Source organism: Orycteropus afer, unplaced genomic scaffold (assembly GCF_000298275.1).
Source record: "Orycteropus afer afer isolate SDZICR_OR568_19922 unplaced genomic scaffold, OryAfe1.0 scaffold00051, whole genome shotgun sequence".
Classification (NCBI taxonomy): domain Eukaryota; kingdom Metazoa; phylum Chordata; class Mammalia; order Tubulidentata; family Orycteropodidae; genus Orycteropus; species Orycteropus afer.
Genome location: NW_006921638.1, coordinates 346,313 through 369,196, shown reverse-complemented (window position 1 = coordinate 369,196; position 22,884 = coordinate 346,313). Strand labels below are relative to the sequence as shown.

The 22,884-nt window shown below is 35.5% G+C and overlaps 1 protein-coding gene across 1 annotated transcript in view; it reads left to right on the top strand.

The window, feature by feature from the left end:
• HECTD1 (HECT domain E3 ubiquitin protein ligase 1) overlaps positions 1–22,235 on the top strand; it is a 142,749-nt gene extending 120,514 nt beyond the window's left edge. The window contains exons 25-41 of the mRNA XM_007938582.2: positions 2,348–2,481; positions 3,431–3,553; positions 4,849–5,005; positions 7,098–7,320; positions 8,358–8,412; positions 8,637–8,819; positions 9,219–9,426; positions 9,513–9,598; positions 9,823–9,950; positions 13,747–13,948; positions 15,170–15,307; positions 15,635–16,242; positions 17,399–17,477; positions 17,597–17,690; positions 18,539–18,689; positions 21,841–21,985; positions 22,098–22,235. Of these exons, the coding sequence (XP_007936773.1) occupies positions 2,348–2,481; positions 3,431–3,553; positions 4,849–5,005; positions 7,098–7,320; positions 8,358–8,412; positions 8,637–8,819; positions 9,219–9,426; positions 9,513–9,598; positions 9,823–9,950; positions 13,747–13,948; positions 15,170–15,307; positions 15,635–16,242; positions 17,399–17,477; positions 17,597–17,690; positions 18,539–18,689; positions 21,841–21,985; positions 22,098–22,235 (2,852 nt within the window). The remainder of the gene's footprint in view (positions 1–2,347; positions 2,482–3,430; positions 3,554–4,848; positions 5,006–7,097; positions 7,321–8,357; positions 8,413–8,636; positions 8,820–9,218; positions 9,427–9,512; positions 9,599–9,822; positions 9,951–13,746; positions 13,949–15,169; positions 15,308–15,634; positions 16,243–17,398; positions 17,478–17,596; positions 17,691–18,538; positions 18,690–21,840; positions 21,986–22,097) is intronic.
• The last annotated feature ends 649 nt before the right edge of the window (positions 22,236–22,884 follow it).

Sequence of the window (22,884 nt, the reverse complement as noted above, 5' to 3'; positions counted from 1 at the left end):
AGATTATCTTCTGTGTCTGTATTAATTGGTTTCCCTTTTCTTTGTTGAAGAGGGTCTGTGCAATCCTTCTGCCTAGTCCGCCATCTTGCCCCGCCTCTGGAAGAAAGCTTTGCAGTATTTCACCATTGAGTATGATGTTTGCTGTGAGTTTTTCATAAATACCCTTTATCATGTTAAGACATTTCTCAGCAACTCTTTTGATTTCTATTTCCTTAAATGCCAGGATCTTTTTATAGTTTCATTTTTTAAATTTTTATTGCGATTTGGGTGAAAGTTTATAGAGGAAATTGAATTTCCATATAGCAGTTCATACATATTTTGTTTCATGACATTGACTGCAGTCCCCACAGTCTTCCCACTTTCCCACTTCCCACTCTTCTCACTTTCTCCCTGTAGTTACCTCTTCCTTATGTCCGTCTTTCCTATGCATTCCTGCCCCCTGTGCTGTCTCCCTTTGCAAATACTGCCCTTCTGTTCTCCTGTGATTGATCATTCTAAGGAGTGTATCTACTTGGTATAAATGTTCACTCTGTATGCCTTTCTATTGTTTAGAATGCCAGGATCTTAAAAAACACAACCTAAAAAAAAAATACCTATCCTTGTCTTTGTGTTGGCTCTCTGCTGAACTCTCCTCTGACACTTAGGTTGCTTACAATTCTGCCTGAGCTTTCACTTCCTGCCTTTTGATCCTGCAGATCACATAGGTCAGCCAGTGGTGAAAGGCTTAGGGTCTTCTCAGGCCTTTTCTGAGTGTCATATTCTGGACATGTGTGCTGCTTTCTAAATTCCCTATTATTTGTGAGCACTTTTGAATGCCTTGATTGGATCCAAAGAAACTTTCTCCCTGACTTTCCCTGCCATACTTTAGGACATCTCTCATGTCACAACTGATCCTTTGCCTCAGGTGGCTGTGAGTGTTTTAATCACCTTACAGTGTTTTCAAGCAATCCTCCTTCCCCCACTGAAGTGGGGGAAACAGAGGGGAGCACCTTGTGTCCCTCCTTCACATAGACCAGTAGACAGGTGAGATCAGAGAAATAATAATTTGCAAATAAGGTCTGCTGTGCTCCCTCCAGAACCAGCGAAGCATGAGTTGTCCTCATTAAGCTGCTGCCCTGGGGAGGGTGTGAGACAAGGTCAAGTAACACTGCAAAGCTTTCCTAACCTTTGTAAGTTGCCTTTTTCTTGATTTAGTGTTTGCTTGATTCCTGTTAACCTTTGACTGTTTTCCAGAGTTCTGATAAAATTGGTTGACAGGTTGTTTTCTGTTGTTGTTGTTTTTTGTTTTTTAGTTGTTTCTATGGAGGAACAAGACTTTGGAGCTGCTTGTTGATGTTTGTTGGGACAATGTAAATTTGACCTAGTTTTCATTGGGGGTGAGGGAGAGAAATATTGAGAAGATAGGAAGTAAAAAGTATTCAAGTTTATTGAATGTCCTTTTATGCAGCATAATATGGATAATATAAAAGATGCTACACACAGTGTTCTTTAATCCTCTGGAAGTAGGCGTATTGTTAAGTTGTCATTATAAATAATCTTCCACATAAGTAGTAGGTGGCAGAGTTAGAATTCAAATCCAGGTCTCACTGATGAACTTAATTATGTTCTTTAACCTCATAAGATTTTTTTTTTCCAGTTTATATGTTCATTTCTTTACTTGTTAAATACCTCTCTCCTCTATTAGCCCCATGGGGGCTCAGGCCATGTCTGTTTTGTTTACAACTCTTTGTACCTGGTGTTTAGCTTAGTTTTTGGCACATAGGACATGCCCAGTACATGTTTTTGACTGAATGAATGACTCCAAAGTGTTCTCTTTCTACCAGGTTATGCTATAGTAACTTATTCAGAGAATGATGATAGTTATTGTTATTTCTGAACATAGTTCGTATAGTTGACCTTTTTATATTACGATTTTGTAGCTTCCCATTTAGCTTGTGGTTATCCATTGTCCTGTGTTGCCATGCTTGTTCTTCTGCCTGTACGATGGTGAAAAAAGGGTAGCATCACTAAGTGTGGTCTTCTTACTTGTCCCTCTTGAGTTTTATCATTGTTTTGTAAAACTACTAGGTCCTTAGGTAACTGAAACAGTTTACTCTTGGCTACTAACCTAAAGGTTGGAAGTTTGAATCCACCCAGCAGGTCCCGATAAGAAAGGCCTGGTGATCTGCTTCTGTGAAGATGACAGCCAAGAAAACCCTTATGGAGTAGTTCTACTCTGAACACATGGAGTTGCCATGAGTTGAAATTGACTTGATGGCCATGGGTTTAGAATTTTGGAGTTACAAAACCAATAAGTAAAGTAATGTGGTCATGTGTTGACAGTAAGGTGGTTGGTTTTGTTTTCCAGATTTCCTTGATAGCTGCCGTGCCAGTACTCTGTTAGCTGAGCTAGATGATGATGAAGACTTGCCTGAACCAGATGAGGAAGATGATGAGAATGAAGATGACAATCAGGAGGACCAAGAATACGAGGAGGTTATGGTAGAGAGTTTCCCATTTTCTTCACTAAGCTAGGATGTTAATAATTGAATTGAAGAGATAAAAAGCTGAGTCATGATAAACTTTGAAACAAGGAAATAAAGGTACTAGTGTCAAAAATGTGATTAATTAAGGAAAACAAAACTTTTAATCTAAGTATTTATGACTCTCCTTGTGAAATTAGAGAAGAATTACAGTAATTCTAAAGAATGTCATTGTCATGGTTTTTGGACAATAATTATAATTAGATATTTTTGCCATCTACTATTTGGCAGTCAGTATCCACGTATTATCTCTAAAGTACCTCACAGAATTATGAGGTAGAAGCATAGAAAAAGTCATTTGCTTTAATTGTCAGAATTAAGGGGAAAGTTGGAACTTAAGCTTATCTACTAGATTGATTTTGAATTGAATTGAGCGTAAAAATACCCTTTGTTGTAATTTCTGGATATTTTATATTTCTTTCTATAAAATGTTTTCAGATTGTAAAAAATTTAGATAACTAAGTTGAGTTTTAGGAGCTCTGGTAGCATAGTGCCTAAGGCACTTGACTGCTCACCAGAAGGCTTGGCGGTTCAAACCCACCAGCACTCCTCGGAAGGAAGGTTGGGCAATCCTACTTCCGTAGTGATACTGCCTCGGAAACCCAAGGAGGGGTCGCTATGAGTCGGGGCCGACTCGACGGCAAACAACAACAACAACAACAACAAAGTTGAGTTTTAATGGAGTGACGAAATTTTTAAAAATTCTTGTATATTTCACTTTGTGTTTCTTATGAAGGTTAGTCTATAAAATGTATGATAAATTTAAAACTTTTTTGAAGATAGTGAACAAAGATGATGTTTTCTTCACGGGCAGTTTTATTAATATGGATTGATAGTTTCTGGGCAGATCTGAAACAGGACATGCATTAACTAATTAGACATGTGTTTTTTCATTATTTTAAATTTAGATTCTGAGACGTCCATCCCTGCAACGTCGAGCTGGCTCCCGCTCTGATGTAACTCACCATGCTGTCACCTCACAGCTACCACAAGTCCCTGCTGGAGCAGGGAGCCGACCTATTGGGGAGCAGGTAATTTCACCATTAATATTTTCTCTACAGTGTTTTTTTTTTTTTTCTCTCCACAGTAAAGTACCAACTAAAAAGTAACACATGGGTTAGAAGGAAGGAAGAAGGGGTAGAAGGAAGAAGCCACCAGAAACTTACAAAAAGGAACTTCCCCAGCTGCTTGGGTTCCATATTCCTGACAAAATCTATGATTACTGTGGTATAATGCATGTAGGAATTTCTTACTTGGCCTTTGGGTAGCAGTAAGCATTCACTAGCATGGTTAACAGTTGTCATCTAATATAGGTGGTTTTGGTATTATCGGTGGTGGTGGTGGTGGTGGTAGTTAATACTTAATAATTAGGTGCTTGGCATAGTTCTCAACACTTCACATGTATTAACTTACTAAATTTTTCAACATTTTGAGGGTTATTATTTGCTCCATTTTTTCAGATGAAGTAATTACTTAAAAGTCTCACCTAGTTGGTACTTTCAGATTCAGGATTCAGACCCAGACATTCTGGTTTCACAGCTGTCAGTTTGATCTTTATAAAAATGAATTTCACTTAAGTGTTCAACTGCGAGGGTGTGTATATGCGTGCATAAGTATGTATATACTTGTTACTTAAAAATTATTACATCAGGCATTTATAATTAATTGATAGATCTCTTTAGTTGATAGGAAAAGAAGAGAAAATGTTTCTTAAAAGAAACCCTTTATTATGGAACTTTTCAGACAAACTCAGAAGTCTGATTTTAAGTTATCAACACTTTGGCTGTTTTGTTCGATCTCTTTGCTCCTTAGTGATTTAAAGCTAACTCCCATAAGGCATTTTTTAAATTAGTAATTCAGCATGTAATGTAATTTATATTTAAAATATGAAACAAAAAAGAAACAACTTTATTTTAAAATAATTTTTATTTTGAAACTTCACAGGGAATTGCACAGTACAAAAAGGTCCTTTGTGTTCTTCATCCAGTATCTTCTAATGGTTGCATCTTATGTAATCATAGTGTAATACCAAAACCAGGAAATTGATATTCGTACAGTGTGTGTGTATAGTTTTTTATCATTTGATCACATATATAGATTTGTGTAACTACCATAAATGCAACTTAATTTTGCTAAGCTTATAGTAAGGATTTTATGTATATATTGATGTTTGTGCGTTTTATGCTTAAAATACAGCTAAATAAGGAAGTACAACAGCTAGGGGGGATTATTTATCATATGCCTTATTTTATAGATATAATAGCTCTTCTGTATTAATGAAATTCTTCATCTTACAGTGTTTGTCTGTGGAATTTTATTTTAATAGGAAGAAGAAGAATATGAAACTAAAGGAGGACGCCGAAGAACGTGGGATGATGATTATGTGCTAAAACGGCAGTTTTCTGCTTTGGTTCCTGCTTTTGATCCTAGGCCTGGTCGTACTAATGTCCAACAGACAACGGATTTAGAAATTCCACCCCCAGGTACAGTGTGTGTATAAATATAAATATAAAATTTAATTTTAATAGATACCAAATAAGATATATTAAGATACATATAGTTAGGTAAGTTCCAGCTTAATTATTAGGTTATAAATTAAACAAATTATGAAAAGCTATTTATCATCTATGAATCCTTTTAAAAATCCTGTTACAAAAATTACAGTATTTTAAAAAAGCACCATTCGTTTTGTGTTTGTGCAGCTTTGAAGCAAGTTCTCATATAAAGGTGGTAAATTCTTGAATCCTATTTTCTATTGTATTGCTAAATGTTTACTCCTGTTTAACTTTTAAGTTGAAAAGCTATCTACTCGTTTCAATTATGACCTCTGGAGTCAGTCTGCCGGGTGCAGATCTGTCACTTATGACTGTATTATTGGGTGTGGTAGGCAGAATAATGCTACTTTAATGAGAGAAAAGGGACTTTTCATGTACGATTAGTTAAGGATACACATATGGGGAGATTATCTTGGATTATCTGGGTGGGCCTGGTATCATTACAAAGGTCTTTGTAAGAGTGATACAGAGGTGTTAGAATCTTAGAAGGAGATGTGACTGTGGAAGCAGAGGTGGGAGTGATCAGGGGCAACAAACTAAAGAATGTGGGCATCCTCTGGAACTTAAAAAGGGTAAGGGAACAGATTTTTACCTGGAACCTCTAGAAGGAGTGCTGCCCTGGCAACATATTTCAGACTTCTGACTCTAGAACTGTTAAGATAATCAGTTTGTGTTGTTTTACTACTCAGTTTGTTGTTACAGCAATGATAGGAAGCTAATAAACTGGGCAAATTATCTAAACTCTGTAAGCCTGATTTTCCTCATCTCTTCCATAGGTAGAAAATGGTTTCTGTTTGTCAAGGTGGTTTAAGGATAAAATAGGTAATAATTATAAAGTGTTTAAGGAGGTCTGGTGGCATAGTGCCTATGATGTCTGATGTATAGAAGAAATGCCTCAATAAATGTCAACTATTGTAACCAGTATGCTCTCTTTAAAATATATATCTATTTATTTATTTATTTATCAATTGTGGAATGTACTTTGGTTTTTTTTTTTTTGGAATGTACTTTTTAGTTGATAGAAGGATACCTATGTTTAGTGTGAAAGTAAATTCACTTTGCATTGTTCAGTTCCATGGTGAGGATGGAGGTCCCTTCAGAAAGAAAAAAATACTGTTCTAGAAAGTATACGTACGGACTTTCTGGAGAGCTACTTAGCAGCATATTTCATCTGATATTTTTATTTCTATATTTGTACTTAGAGAAATAGTAGCTTTGTGCCCAGATTTGTATGTGGTGATGATTGCAGAAATACTATATTGTAAAAAAAATTGGAAATGACCTCATTTATATCTAATAACAGGGACAAAGTTCAATTAAGGTACAATGGGATGTCATGACACAAATAAGTCATAGTTTGTTGTTGTTGTTATGTACTGTCAAGTCGGACCCGACTCATAGTGACCCCTCCTTGGGTTTCTGAGGCAGTATCACTATGGAAGTAGATTGCCTTCCTTCTGAGGAGTGGCTGGTGGGTTTGAACCACCAACCTTCTGGTTAGTAGTCAAGTGCCTTAGGCACTATGCTACCAGAGTATATGATATTTTTACATATCATGATAGAAAAAGATTTGTGAATTAGTAGGAAGAGTGTTCCCAACCAAATACACTATGAACATAAATTGTATTTGTGTATGTATCTGTGTACCTCATGGCCTGCTCAGTCAATAAAAACAAAAAGTTGACAGGTTATTTACCAGAGTATGTAGTTTTCTCTGTATAATTTTACTTTTCTCACTTGTAAAATTGTTTCCTAAATATTTATATAGTTAGCATGTGTTTCCCAATAAAAGGGAGATCCATATCATACACATATATTCTACTCTAGCATTCTATTAAGTAATCAAGGTATGTTATTCCCATTTTCAAAAAGAAAAATGTTGAGGCCAAGAAAGTTTAAAGCAGCTGACATTTTTAGCAAATATGTGGCAGAAGAGTTTGAATTTCATGTAGCCTTGTCTCCTAATGCAGTGTTCTTTCTGGACTGCTTTTTTTAATGGAGTTATTTTCTATATTTTTAGGAACACCTCATTCAGAATTGTTGGAAGAAGTTGAATGTACTCCATCACCTCGATTAGCCCTTACTTTGAAAGTAACAGGTCTTGGAACAACTCGTGAAGTTGAGTTACCACTCACCAATTTCAGATCAACCATCTTTTATTATGTACAAAAATTGCTTCAGTTGTCCTGTAACGGCAATGTGAAATCAGATAAACTTAGGCGTATTTGGGAACCAACATACACGTAAGAGGTTTTAACTAAATACATTCATAGTATCTGAACCAAGAAGCATTGTATTTCCCTATTTTGGATCATAAGAATGAAAAAAGATTTGTTATTGTTCTATTGGTTTACAGGAAGAGACAAGAGAGTTTTGGCTCCTGATAGAGAATTGATTTAGTTTCAGAACTAAAAAGAACTTTAGAGATACTCTAGGCTTGCTTCATATGTGATAATTGTCAAAAAGAGTTAAATTTGAACTCTTTGACTGGAATTGCATATGAAGTTCTACTTATTCTTTGTTTTGGGGTTGGTAGGTTAAGCCTACCTTTCTCTTTATTCACTTATGCATCCATCTATCCATTTAAGAAATAATTATTGATGACTTAGGTAAATTTACTTGACATTTATGTGCCTCACTTTCCTCATCTGCAAAATGAATTAATATATGAAGTGTTTTAAATACTGTCTGGGACATAGTGTGTACTCACTATTGTCTGTATAATATTGTTTTACTTTATTTTTGTTAATGTATTTATCTAAGGTTCTTTTAACATCACTGATGATCATATTTAATTCCCAGTAAAAGTGCTCTAGGTCACGGTATTCTCTCCCTTCAATTTTTAATGAAGTTTGAAAGTTGATTTCTTGTGCCTTCCGTGGTTATAAGCTCTCTTGTTCATTGTTCTTATCTTTTTCATTTAGACACAGAAGCAAACCACTTCTCATCCGTTTTTTTTTTTTTAATTAAAAAAGAATTAAGGTTATAACATGATATAGCATAATACTTCAAATACGTAAAAGTGCTAGGTTTTATATATGCTGTCTTTGTATTAATTCTAAATTTATAAATCATAACTTTCTTAGGAGTATGGTTTTTGCTCCTTTCTCTATGTCTAACAGATTACTATTTTTTCTTAAGAAATTCTCTGAGTTCAAAGTTGAATACAAGCATGTCTAATGAATGATATCCAGGCATATATTTTCTAAAAAAATTGAAGCCTTATTGGAAATGAATCATTTGATTTATAAATTAATTTGAATAATATCTTCATGTTTAGGATCATGTACAGAGAAATGAAGGATTCTGATAAGGAAAAGGAAAATGGAAAAATGGTAAGTTATTTTAGAAAATGAGCCTTATTTTTGGCTATTTTGTAAAAAAAAAAACAGACTAACACTGTGTTGTAACTGAACATTTGAGGGAAATGTCACTAACGTGGAATTCTTTTGTTTAGATTAGATTAAATGCATGATAGTAAAGATAGCTCATGTAACGCATGTGAAATATCTTAGAAGTATAAATAGGAAAGACCAACATTTGGTTTTTCCTGTTGTAGGGCTGCTGGTCTGTAGAGCATGTGGAACAATACCTTGGCACTGATGAATTACCAAAGAATGACTTGATAACCTACCTGCAGAAGAATGCAGATGCTGCTTTCCTGCGCCACTGGAAATTAACTGGCACTAATAAAAGTATTAGGAAAAACAGAAATTGTTCTCAGCTCATAGCTGCGTATAAGGTATAGATTGGCATTAAAACGTTATTTTGATTTGGAATGGCTTTGTGCTTTATTTTGCAGCTTTTAAAGATTCTAAAGGAAGAGGGGGATCGTTGGAGTGTACTAAAAAAAAAATCAGTTAAATTAACATTGTTCATATGCCAATGCTAAAATTTCAAATATTGCTTATGCCATTAGATCTAAGTGTAAACATTTAACTATGGCTTATAGTGGTTTTATTTTATTTGGGAATTTTAATGTTTTAGATCATATTGATTCATGGCTCGAGTGATACTATGTTTTTATTTAAAAAGAAAGTATTTTGAAAATTTTAAACCATCTCAAACCAATATTAATAGAATGATATATTGCTTTTGTTAAAAATGTGACTAATGAGCAGTTTGCTAATTGTTTCTACAGGACTTTTGTGAGCATGGTACAAAGTCTGGGTTAAACCAGGGGGCCATATCTACTCTTCAAAATAGTGATATTCTTAATTTGACAAAAGAACCACCACAGGCCAAAGCAGGCAATGGGCAGAATTCTTGTGGAGTAGAAGATGTCCTTCAGCTTCTGCGTATTTTGTATATAGTTGCAAGTGACCCTTATTCAAGAATATCCCAAGAAGGTCTGTAATCCTTGCTCAGTTTCTATAGCATTTTTTTAAGAGCAAGTCAGTTTGTGTTTTGTTAATTTCATTAATTAATTTTACAGAAAGTGATGAGCCGCTTCAGTTTACTTTTCCACCAGATGAATTCACTAGCAAAAAAATCACAACAAAAATTTTGCAGCAGATTGAGGTAATAAAAGCAGACAGTTGGAATCTTCATTTCCTAACTATTGCACTTTTCAGAGTATTATTGCCTCTGTTTTCTATTTTACCTGCTATCACATCTCTCTTCCCTAATTCAGTAATTTGGGCAGTGAGGTCCTTTTCATTTATTTGTTTAAATACATGTAAGAATTATTTCTCTTTTAAGTAACTGGTTTATAGAACTAAAACAAAGTTATTTTTATTTTGTAGGAACCGTTAGCACTGGCAAGTGGGGCTCTGCCAGATTGGTGTGAACAGTTGACCAGCAAGTGCCCTTTTCTAATACCATTTGAAACTAGACAGCTTTATTTCACATGTACAGCATTTGGTGCATCAAGGTAGGAAGTGTATCTTTTAATATTTTTAGGATAAGTGTATTTTTTAATGTTATATAGCCTCAAAATACATAAGTATACTATTAGGACTGATGGAGGGAATATGTTACCTTGTGTTCTTGTAAAGGTTTGTTAATATTTTAAAATTTTTATATCTCCAATTGGGAGCTCTGGTACCATAGTGCCTAAGGCACTTGACTCCTAACCAGAAGGCTGGAGGTTCAAACCCTCTAGCCACTTCTTGGAAGGAAGGTTGGGCAATCTACTTCTGTAGTGATACTCTTTGGCAACCCAAGGAGGCGTTGCTATGAGTCGGGTCTGATTCGACGGCACATAACAACAACAACAACAGTTGGGTATATGTTATCTCAGATGAGGGGGAATTGAATCAAGTGTTTCTCATTAGCTAGTAGGTGCTGTCCATTTCTTCAGTATCCTGCATAAATTACTAGCAGCTGAAATTCCCAGTAATACCAAATGGAATGCTGGCAGATAGCTTTGATAACATTTATTTCTTCCTTCTGGTCTTTATTTTTCTCTTACCACCATCTAACATATTACATATTTTATCTGTTTATTTTTGTGCTTTTCTACCTCACCACTAGATGAAAAGCTCATGAGGGCAAGGATTTTTTGCTTTTTTTTAAAAAAGATTTGCTCATATTTATTTTTTGCAGCAGCAGCAGGACTATAACTTTGTCATGTGTGTGTGTTTTGGCAGTTTTAAAACTAAAGAAAAATGAAAGTGAATTAACATGCTGTGGTTATAGGAATGCTCATTGGCTTGCTAACTTTTTGTTTCTGACACTTGAGGGATACGGCAGACCCTTTGCCTCTTAAGGATATCATATTTCCTGTGTTGACCATTTGTCAAAGACCCTGAAAGTTCATGATAGCTAATGATTTGACTGAGGTAACAGAGGTTTGAATCCCAGGATGTAAGGCCTGTGGAGTAACAGGCCACTGAGCTTTCACATGAGCCAGACATCTATCTGTGTCTTGGGTTGGCTTTGCTCTCTGCTCCTTGTTAAGCAGTACAGCCATTCCTTTTTTTTTAAATTATGCTTTGAGTGAAAGGTTACAGAATAAATTCATCTTCTATACAACAGTTCATACACATTTTGTTTCATGACATTGACTGCCATCCCCGTAATGTAAGAACTCTCTTCCTACTGTTTCCCTCTGCTTTCCCTTTCCCTATGTTTTTCTTTCCTATGCATTCCTGCCCTCTGAGCTATGTCCTTGTGCAAATACTGCCCTTCTGGTCTCTTATGGTTGGTTGCTCTAAGGAGTGTACCTACCTGGTGTAGATGTTCACCTTAGATGCCTGTCTGTTGTTTGGCTGGGAGCCACAGGCATGAATTCAATTCCAGGCCCTAAACATCACTAGGGGCCAGAGTCTTGTGGGTTTCACAAGTCTCTGTTAGACCCGTAAGCCTGGCCTGATCTTTTGGGTTTTGTTCCACATTTTTTCTCCTGCTTTACCTAGGATCTCTTATTTTGATCCCTTTCTGAGTGGCTGACAATGGTAACCAGGCACCATCTAGTTCTTCTGGTCTCAGGGTCATGTGAGCTGAGGTCCACTAGTTCCCTGCACTGATTGTTTCAGTTTGTCTTTGACTTTCTTCACTTTTTGCTCTGGATGAGAATGGACCAATTTTTGCATCTTTGATGGCTGCTTGGAAGCTTTTAAGACCCCAGTCTGTACTCACCAAAGTAGTAGGATGTAGAATAATGCTTTTGTGTAGTGTCATGCCAGTTGAGTTTGATGTCTCCCGCAACCATGGTCCTGAGCCCATGGACCCATTTTGACTCAACCCCTTAGAGGGTTTGGCTGTGGCTAAGAAATTATCATAACTTTGCCCCGTTAGCTACATTATATATGGACATTCTTATAGCATATACAAACATGTATGTAGAAAAACCATATGCCAGAGTTATATATGGTCATGGGTATATTCCTTTTAACCTACACATACCTGATCATTTTGCCTGTCTACCTATATGTATCCACCTGTAGATTTGGCTGGGTTTTTTTTTTTTTTTTTTCCCCACTGCTGTAGCTACAATGCTGCCTATAAATTGGTCTATGATTGACTACTCATAATAGACTAGTCTTTCAAAATTGATGTAAAAACTTAAAATTTAAAAGATAGCTGCTGTTTTCCATGTTAATTTTTTTAAAATCATTTTTTTAATTGTGAAATATATAAGATACAATTTGTTATTCTAACCATTTTTAACTGGACAGTTTGGTAGCATTAACTATATTTACAGTGTTGTGTGTCCATCACCACTGCGTTATTACCAAACTTTTCATCACCCCAAATAGAAACTCTATAACTGGTAAGCAGTAACTCTCCATTCTCACCTGCCACCGGCCCTTTATAACCTCTTACCTACTTTCTGTCTCTAGGAATTTGTCTTTTCTAGATGTTTCATATAAGAAATTATACAATATTGTTATTTTTGTGTGTACCTTATTTCACTAAACGTAATGTTTTCAGAGCTCACCCATGTCATGGCATCTACCAGAATTTAATGCCATTTTATGTTTGAATAATATTATGTTGTTTGAATATATCATAGTTTGTTTATCCATTGATTTCTTGAGACTCTTGGATTGTTTACATCTTTTGACTATTATGAATAATATATCTGTTTGAGTACTTGCTTTTGGGTATATATCTAGGAGTGGAATTGTTTGGTTACATGGTAGTTCTGTGTTGTTTTTTTTTAAACTACCAGACTTTTCCACAGCAGTTGTCACCATTTTATGTTGCCACCAGCAATAAATACACCAACGTTCCAATTTCTCTACGTTCTCGCCAACAATTGTTATTTTCTGATAATAGCCATCCTACTGGGGGTGAGATGATATCTTATTGTGGTTTTGATTTGCATTTCCATAATGACAAATGATGTTGACCATCCTTTTTAGTGCTTACTGGCTGTTTGTCTATTTTCTTTGGAGAACTGTCTATTTATGTCCTTTGCTCATTTTTTAACTGGGTTGTCTGTCTTTTTGTTTTTGAGTTTTAGTTCTTTGTATAGACTGAATATTAAACTTTATCTGATAAATGATTTCTAAACTTTTCCCTCTAAGTTACATTTTTCAAAGCATTCTATTATTTACAAAGCATTTCTACATATCTTGCTATTTTGCGCTTCCCTATATACTTGTGATAAATAGCATTGGATATTATCTCCGCTTCATAAATTAGAAAATTGATTCTCAAAGTACTAGTTGATTTGCCTGAGATTATGAAAAAATAGTAGCACACATTGAGAGTAGAACCTTCATCTAGTATCTAGTGTCAAGGTTCTTTCTTTCACTCCAGATTGGTTATCTCTATGTTGTTAAAAAGAAAATGTTTTAAAATCACAGTACAATGTGCTCTTTGTTTATATAATAATAATAAAGATAGCTTAACCAGTTTTTAGTTTCTCTGATAGGAAATTCTTACCTATATTATGTATAATGAATGTCTATTTTTATGTATTATGTAGAGTTTGGGCCACAGAGCTTTATTATGATCTATTAATTGCTAAAGTAAAGAGGGAAAATAGAGACTCCTTGCTTGCTGTTTAAGGCAGATTATGATCAAAGCACTTTCATATATTTTTTACTCAACAGACGAAGGAATAATTTGTACAATAAAAAGATTACTGTATTTTATCACCTGATAAAATACTATCTTTTTAAATTTTACTTGAATCTTTGAATTCTATTGCTGGTTTAGCAGTACATTAAATTATTAATGTATGCTCTACCTACATAGATATTTTTCTATCTTAGAGCAATAGTATGGTTACAGAACCGACGCGAAGCCACTGTGGAACGAACAAGGACCACAAGCAGTGTGAGGCGAGATGACCCTGGAGAATTTCGAGTTGGTCGTCTTAAGCATGAAAGAGTAAAAGTTCCACGTGGTGAATCACTGATGGAATGGGCTGAGAATGTCATGCAAATACATGCAGATCGAAAATCGGTTCTTGAGGTACTTTCTATAAAATAAGATTTCTTTCAGGGTACAGGAGTGATGAGAATCTGTGTCTTCCACTACAGAGAAATTAGAGTAGATAGAAGCGAAGAGGGATCTCCTTGCCTTCTTCTGTGCAGAGGCCTTCTCTGGCAGAGCGACTTTTGTAAGAAGGTATTAGCCTACCTCCCTCAGGGGTCAGAAGCTTATGTTCTTAATGAGCAAATAAGATTATCTGTACTCTTGAGGTTGGAAGATACTTGGCATATTTGAAGGACATGTTCTATTTCTTAACAAATCCTAGACTGAGTAATAATTTTTTATACGTAAATCTTACTGTCATATTAAGCTAATGCTATTAGATACCTTCATTTTGAGGGCATCCTGTTTTATCCTCTCATAGTATTGTTTCACTTAAATTGTGCTCAGTATTATATCACTGGCTTAGAGACGTTACAGCAAATGGCAGCATAAAATTTAGTATGTTTACTGTAAAGATGTTATCCTGGACATTGTTCATTATATTCCAAATACATAGTATTCTTTATTTAGCAACAATGGAAGAAATACCTTTCCTATCACAGAGTTGAACCACTTGGTCACAAACAGGTCATGTTCTACTTTTTGCTTTGGCATCTAGGAAATTGAAAATTAATGAGATACATTTCTAGAAAATGTCCAAGGCTTTATGATACTTACTTTATATATAGACTTTGTTGTCTTCAACTCATTCTTCCTACCCTTATATTCTAGCCTAGGTAATCCTCATTTCTTTTTAGTTTTTTAACCTTGCATTATCACTGTATGTTTTTGTAAGCTCTCTCAAATAATTTTTGGGACAAGGTAGAGTGTGGATAAAAATCTTTATAAAGTGATTGCCTAAAGTCATACATAAATAGAAGAGTTTGGGCTTTGCTGTCACATACATGTTCTAATCTGGATTCATCGTTTCCTTGAGCAAATGATTTAACCTCTTTGAGTTTTGATTTCCTTTGGTATAATAAGGAAATACTTATTCTCACATAGTTGCTGTGAGAATTAATGTATGAATAATTTCAGTACAGTTCTTATATGTATAATAACACCCAAAAATATTCTCTTCCCTTTTGAAAAACTAGAATAAAAACCCCATTTTGCTTTAATGCATAACTGTGCCATTATTCAAAAAAAAAAAAGTATTAAATGAAATATGATAAGTTGAGCAAGAATTAGATGATAATTTCTTTGTTTATACTTTAGGTTGAATTTTTAGGAGAAGAAGGAACCGGCTTAGGACCTACATTAGAGTTTTATGCTCTGGTGGCAGCAGAATTCCAGAGAACTGACTTGGGAGCCTGGCTTTGTGATGATAACTTCCCAGATGATGAATCTCGTCATGTAAGATTGATTTTTCATGTTGTGAGTTGAGTGTGACTCTATCGGAAAGTGTTAAAAATAAGTTAAGCTCTCAGTATAAAAGCAAGGTTTTTGTTTCTACTTTTATTAAATTGTATTGATATTTTACAAATACTTCTAAAGGATAAAATTTATTTACCACAAACTATTTAAAAAAATGTATATACAAATACTTTGGACAGCTAAATTCATTTAAATATTTAATGTTAATGGGCTTTTCGCCCCTTACCATAACAACAGGCTTAGAGTCTTTGTATTTATTATGTTTTGTATAACTTTATTTCCATTTCCCCTTTTTTTTAAAAATAGGTCGATCTTGGTGGTGGATTGAAACCCCCTGGTTACTATGTGCAGAGATCATGTGGACTGTTCACGGCACCATTTCCACAAGACAGTGATGAGCTTGAAAGGATCACAAAACTCTTTCATTTCCTTGGAATTTTCTTGGCCAAATGTATTCAAGACAACAGACTTGTAGACTTACCTATTTCTAAACCTTTCTTTAAACTTATGTGTATGGGTGACATTAAAAGCAATATGAGTAAACTAATTTATGAGTCACGAGGTGATAGAGATTTACACTGTACGGAAAGTCAGTCTGAAGCTTCTACAGAAGAAGGCCATGATTCACTCTCAGTAGGAAGCTTTGAAGAGGATTCAAAATCAGAGTTTATTCTTGATCCCCCAAAACCAAAGCCTCCAGCATGGTTTAATGGAATTTTAACTTGGGAAGACTTTGAACTAGTAAACCCACACAGAGCCAGATTTTTAAAAGAAATTAAAGAACTTGCTATCAAGAGGCGCCAGATTTTAAGCAACAGAAGTCTTTCTGAAGATGAGAAGAACACAAAATTACAGGAACTAGTGCTGAAGAATCCATCAGGTTCTGGGCCTCCACTCAGCATAGAGGATTTAGGGTAAGGTTTTTATATATAAATATACACATACATATATTGTTTAACTTAATGGATGAATAAGTTCTAAAATTTTTGTTTCTTTATCTTCACTAATTTATAGTATATGAGTAAACAGTGCCTTAAGAATAGTAATACACTATAGGAAATATTCATTATCTGTTTGGATCTGATATGTTAATATGCTAATGCTGTATCAGAATATAGTTTATTAATTCTCATATTCTGGAAGATTGATTTATCAAGTATGATAAATGTATATATGTTGTGTAAAAAATCCAAAGTCAATATTTTGAGACATTCAGTAGGAAATATGTATATAGCCTAATTGGCAAAGCTCAAAAATTGTATGTAAGCATTATCTTCTAATGGGGATGCTTCAGATCTTTTGGTAAAATTTTGTTCATTCATATTCATGTCATTATTACCAATTATACCTTCAGAACATTTTCTTGTATTCTGAGTTCATTGTAAGGTTTTCTTCTTTTTTTTTTTCTTCAAATATTTGCTGACATGTTGGGAAATTTTGTTTCGTAATGGTTATGTATTATAAACCAAAACTGTTGAGATGAGTCCTACTCATAGTGACCCTAAAGGGCAGAATAGACATGCCCCATAAGGTTTCCAAGTCTGTAAATCTTTATGGAAGTAGACTGCTATATATCTTTCTCCTGTGGAGCAGTTGGTGGGTTCGAACTGCTGATCTTTAGCTTCACAGCTGAGAGTTTACCCATTGAGCCACCAGGGTTCCATATGTATTATATGTTTGACTGGGGAGAGGGCACAGTATGAATGACTTACTGAAGCAATAGTTTTTACTTCACAAAAAAGACTTATAAAAATGTTACCGCCATAATTTATTGCAAAAATCTCAGTTCATTAGTTATGTGTGAAAAGAGGAAAGTAAAATATGGAAAGGTGGTGGGTTCATGAAAATGGCAAGCAATCTTTGCAAAGCCAGACAGGTTTGTTAACAATTCACCTCATAATTTTCATGCATAGGATTTTATACTAAAAAAGTCCTCATACTTACATTTAAGCCGGTACACTGATTTTGTTGTTGAGGGTGGGGGCTCATCGTTTTGGCAGCAGCATTATAAAGTTTAGACACTTGTAGTAACTGAATGCCAGTTAATCTAATCCTTCTTCTGTTTATCAGTTTAAATTTCCAGTTCTGCCCTTCCTCAAGAATATATGGTTTTACAGCTGTGGATCTCAAACCAAGTGGTGAAGATGAGGTAAAGACTTTGCTTTTGATACAGTTGTAAGCCGAAACGTCCTCCTATCAAACCCCATTCTAGGGACTACAGAAATATTTCTAGCTATTAATAATAATATGGGCTAACTTTGTTTGCAGATGATAACAATGGATAATGCAGAAGAATATGTAGATTTGATGTTTGACTTTTGTATGCATACGGGTATTCAGAAACAGATGGAAGCCTTCAGAGGTAATTTTAAAGCATGTTCAGCTTAATCCCTTTCCTTTTACTTGGAGACAACTGCAGTTAATGTATTTCTGTGGTCAAGAATTGCTGATAAATCTCTAGACTTGCCACTTTTTTGTTCTGTAGATGTTAGTAGGAGCTCTGGTAACATAGTGCCTAAGACACTTACTGTTAACCAGAAGGCTGGCAGTTCAAACCCACCAGCCACTCCTCGTAAGGAAGGTTGGGCAATCTACTTCCGTAGTGATACTGCCTCGGAAACCCAAGGAGGGGATGCTATGAGTCGGGTCTGACTGGATGGCAAATAACAATAACAAGATAGTTAGTACCAGCAGAATACCCAGAACAGGCTGGAATATTCTCAAGGTATAGCATATGTATCCTCTGTTTGCTTCTCCTCATTTCATCATAGTTGCATACTATCTATCCATATTACAAGATCAGGATGAATTAGATAATACTAGAACCTGTGTTCTTTAGGTGAAGTTGAGAGCAAAGTATATTAGAGCATCACTTAATATTTTTGAACAGGAGAATATAACTTTTGCTGGCTTGTCTGACACCAGAGCCGGTGAGCACCAGGTTGTATAAATACAAGAATTTGGCTATTTGGACCATAGTTACTGAATATTCTCTCTTCACATTTGTGATAATAAGCAGAGATTTCAGTACTTACAGCACCCCCCTTTTTTTTAAATTGAAGCTAATTTTATTTTGTTTATTTAATCATTTATGGATATTTATCTTTTCTCCATTTAGTTGATAATGGGTATTTTGATTTGAACTTTGGTATTTTGAATTATAACTTAGAAACTCAGTTGTGTGTTGTTTTTGCTGTTTGTATAATATAGATGGTTTCAATAAAGTTTTCCCAATGGAGAAATTAAGTTCCTTTAGCCATGAAGAGGTACAAATGATTCTTTGTGGAAACCAGTCACCATCCTGGGCAGCAGAGGATATTATCAATTACACAGAACCAAAGCTGGGATATACACGTGACAGGTATGTGTTAGTATTATTTTCTTAAAAAAACAGTATTATCTGTATCCCAAAATCGAATTATAGATTCTCTAAAGAACTCATGGAATGGCATTCATAAAATAAATAAGAAAGCAGATATGTGTCACAATTACTAACATGTAAATGAATGCTATCCATTGATGATGTGGGAGTACACAAAAAGCTGAATCTTGATTGATGTTAAGATTAATTTCTCAATTTGATTTAATTGTTCACTATTTTAAAAATAGAGTACCTTAGGCTATATTGCTTTATTTACTTTTTTTGTTTTCAAATGATCTCAAACTTACAGGTAAGTTACAAGAGTTTAAAGAATTACCATACATCCTTTACCAGATTTATCAGTCTGTAACATTTTGCCACATTTCTTTTATGGTATTCTCTTTATATGTACTTATACATACATATGTATATATAAACATAATTTATGTATGTATATACATGCTATTTTTTCAAAAAAAAAAAACCAAAACATTTGAGGGTAGTTTGAATACATCATGAACCATTATATTTGTGTACATTTCCTGAGACCATGAATGTTTTTACATGTATCCATATTAATTCATAGCGACCCCTCCTTGGATTTCCGAGGCGAGATCACTATGGAAGTAGATTGCCCAACCTTCCTTCCGAGGAGTGGCTGGTGGGTTTGAATTGGCAGCCTTCTAATTAGCAGTCAGATGCCTTAGGCACTACACCACCAAACCAAAAACCAAACACACTGCCATTGAGTCATATCTGACTCCTAGCGACTCCTCCTTGGGTTTCAAAGGTGGTATCACTACTGAAGTAGATTGCCCAACCTTCCTCCAGAGCTCCTATATTAACTAGCAAATTTATGGTGGTGGTGGTGTGTGCCGTTCAGTGAGTTCAGACTCATAGTGACCAGTGTCACAGAGTAGAAATGTCCTGCAGGGTTTCATAGGCTGTAATCTTTACAGAACCAATCTCTAGGTCTTTTCTCCCATGGCACAGCTGGTAGGTTTGAACCACCAACCCTTCAAATAGCAGCCACTGCTTAGCCATTGCACCAACATTAGCTAATTTATAGTCTGTATTCCAGTTTTGTATTTTGTTCCAGTAATGTGCTTAATAGCATTTTTGCCTGTCTGTAGTACCAGGAAATTGCATTTAGGTGTGATGTCTTTTTAGTCTGAAAGTTTTTCAGCTGTTTGTCTTTCATGCCACTGACAGATTTAAAGACTACAGTGCTTATGCTATTTAAAGAAATGTTCCAAATTAATGTAAATGAGACAAGGAATTTTTATTTTAATAGTCATCAGTTTTAAGTACACCCCAAAATTAAGAGTAACATGATTTTTTTAAACTTAAATAACCTTGTTTATATAGCTTTCTTTAAAATTTTTATAAGTATGAAGAAGTATATAAATTATTTGTAGAACTTAGAGAATTTTCCCATAATCAACACATCTGTATAATTGGTACCTAGAATAAGAAACTACTCCAGTTGTATAGTCCTAACCATACCCTTTCTAATCCTTGAATTACTGTCCGCTGATTTATGTTGTTTTTGAACTGTAATAAATGAAATCATGTAATGTCATCCATGCCATCAGGAGGTCCTGCATGCATAGGCTTAGCCAACTGATGATTAAAACATTCAAGTGGGGAAGGCAGGAAGAAAATGGCTCCTAGAAAGCAATTAAGTGGTCAAAGAAGTCCCTCAAAGGCTGGGAGAGTGTAAAATGCTATTTATGTAGCATTTACATCGTATTACGTAATATAAGTAATCCAGAGATGATTTAAAATATACCGGAGGGTATGTGTAGATTATATGTAAATACTGTGGCATTTTATATAAGGTACTTGAGCAGTGCTAAAAAGGCAGGGAGGCCACATGTTCTGACCTCCTCTAACCCCACGAGAGGAAGACAGAATCACCAACTATAGCCCAAGGCCTATTACTGCAAGGCCAGACATGCTGCCTCCCTCCAGCCCTTTCACCAGCTGTTCCTCCCAAAGCATTCACCACCTCTCTCCTGGGTTTGATAATTTGCTGCAGTGGCCACACGAAACTCAAAGATTATGGGGTTTATTAGGGAAGCACCAAGCTATAATTCAAGTTCAGGAAAAATGCTCAGTCTCTCTCCCAGCCCACCGTCCCTCAGCCAACAGTCTCTCACAGTCTCTATCCCAGCAGTGCTGGTCCCTCGGTGTCTCACTCAGCAATGCGTGTCTCTTGCATCTCTTTCGCAGCAGGGCGTGTCTCTTTCAGCAGCACGTCTTCCTCAACCAGCAGTCAGAGAGAGTTGTGCCTCTAGGAGGCCTCCTTTTGAGCCTGGCAGTGTGGCCAAACTAACCAATCATAACATCAGAATTCTAAGCACCTGAGAAAGAGCAGGAACCTCCCAGAACACTGCTTTGTATTACGCCCAACAGAAATACCCCAGGTGGATAACTTTTACAATCAGGAGCTCCTTAGTTGCTCGCAGCAAATTCTACCACAGAGTTTACAAAGACTTATGGCTAGAGAAGCCACACTAAGTAATTTACTGTACCGCAAGCAGCCATGGATTTTGGTATCCTTGTGTGTGGCGGGGGTGGTCTTAGAACCAGTGCCCCACAGATTCCAAAGGACAATTGTATGTATTCTTTAGGATATGGATTCTTTACTTTAATTCAGTATTGTGATTATTAAATTCATCCATGTTATGGCATATAGCAGTAGTTCATTTCATTTATATATAGTATTCCATTACATAAATTTGTCAAATATAATTAACCATTTAAATGAAAATGGGTTACTTCAGGTACCATTTGGTAATTTAGTTATATTTGGATTGATGATACAAATTTATCTTGAGCTTTCATGATTCACTGGCCTCACTACATAATGTTTGATCCATATATTTTATCATTGTTTCTGATCTTACCATTTTTAAGTACAGTAGTCTTTGAGGAACTCTTACCTTTTTTTAGCAGTCATTATTTTCAAATGTTTTTCAAAGTATTTTCTATCACTCCATTTCATACTTACGTAGTAAGAGTCTCTGTAGTGTTCCTCCGACATGTGGATATAATACTTTGTATTATTGCCAGCTTACAAAGTAATAGTAATTGTTTCATTTAAATCTGCTGTAAAATCAATATAACTGTATTTTTCTTCTTTTAGCCCTGGTTTCCTAAGGTTTGTTAGAGTTTTGTGTGGCATGTCTTCAGATGAAAGGAAAGCATTCTTACAGTTTACCACTGGCTGCTCAACTCTACCCCCAGGTGGACTGGCCAACCTACATCCCAGGCTCACAGTTGTACGCAAGGTATAAACCCTTTGCTAATGGGCAATCCAAGTAGAATTTGATTATTTAGGGATTGAAAGAAATAAATATTTAAACTCATGATCATCTGTTATTTTCACTTTTGTTTTTATAGGTTGATGCTACTGATGCAAGCTATCCATCGGTGAATACTTGTGTGCATTATCTTAAGTTGCCTGAGTATTCTTCTGAGGAGATCATGAGAGAGCGACTGCTAGCTGCTACAATGGAGAAAGGTTTTCATCTCAATTGATCTTTAAAGTGCAATGGGAGACATCAGAGACTTTTACAAAACTAGTGAAGCCTCTCGTGTTTGTGTGCAGAGAAATGTAAGATCCTCCACACTGATGACACTTGCCTTTTTATCCACCTTTAAGGCTTTAAGAACATGGGTTAAGTTTGTTAGCTGCTAATGACAAAACAAATCCTTTACCCAGCCAGCAAGTACATAGCACAGAACACTGTGTGTTGTTACAAGGGCTTATGTGACTGGAGTACGATGGTCCTACTTGACTGTTCCAAAGAGCAGCTTCTCAGATCTTCAGTGTTCACTGGTAAATTTCTAACAGTGTATTTGTGTAAAGTTTGTCATTTCATACTCCATACACTACAGTTGCCATCACTGATCCCCGTTTTGCTGGCTTTTTAAGGCTACTTGGTCAAAAATCCTGCTTCCTTAAAACATAGAGAGTTAATGAGCATCTCAAGCTTTTTCTTTTCCTTTTTAATGATGCCTGCACTATCAGAGTATTCTAGTATTCTCTCATTTGTTTGGCATATAATCATGCACAACCTTTTTACTTCTTTGAGGTGGGAGTATATTTTTATTTCCTGAATACCGTACTATAAAGATCAAATTCTTAAGTGGGTGTGTGTGTGTGCGCGCGCAGCTCAAAAATAAA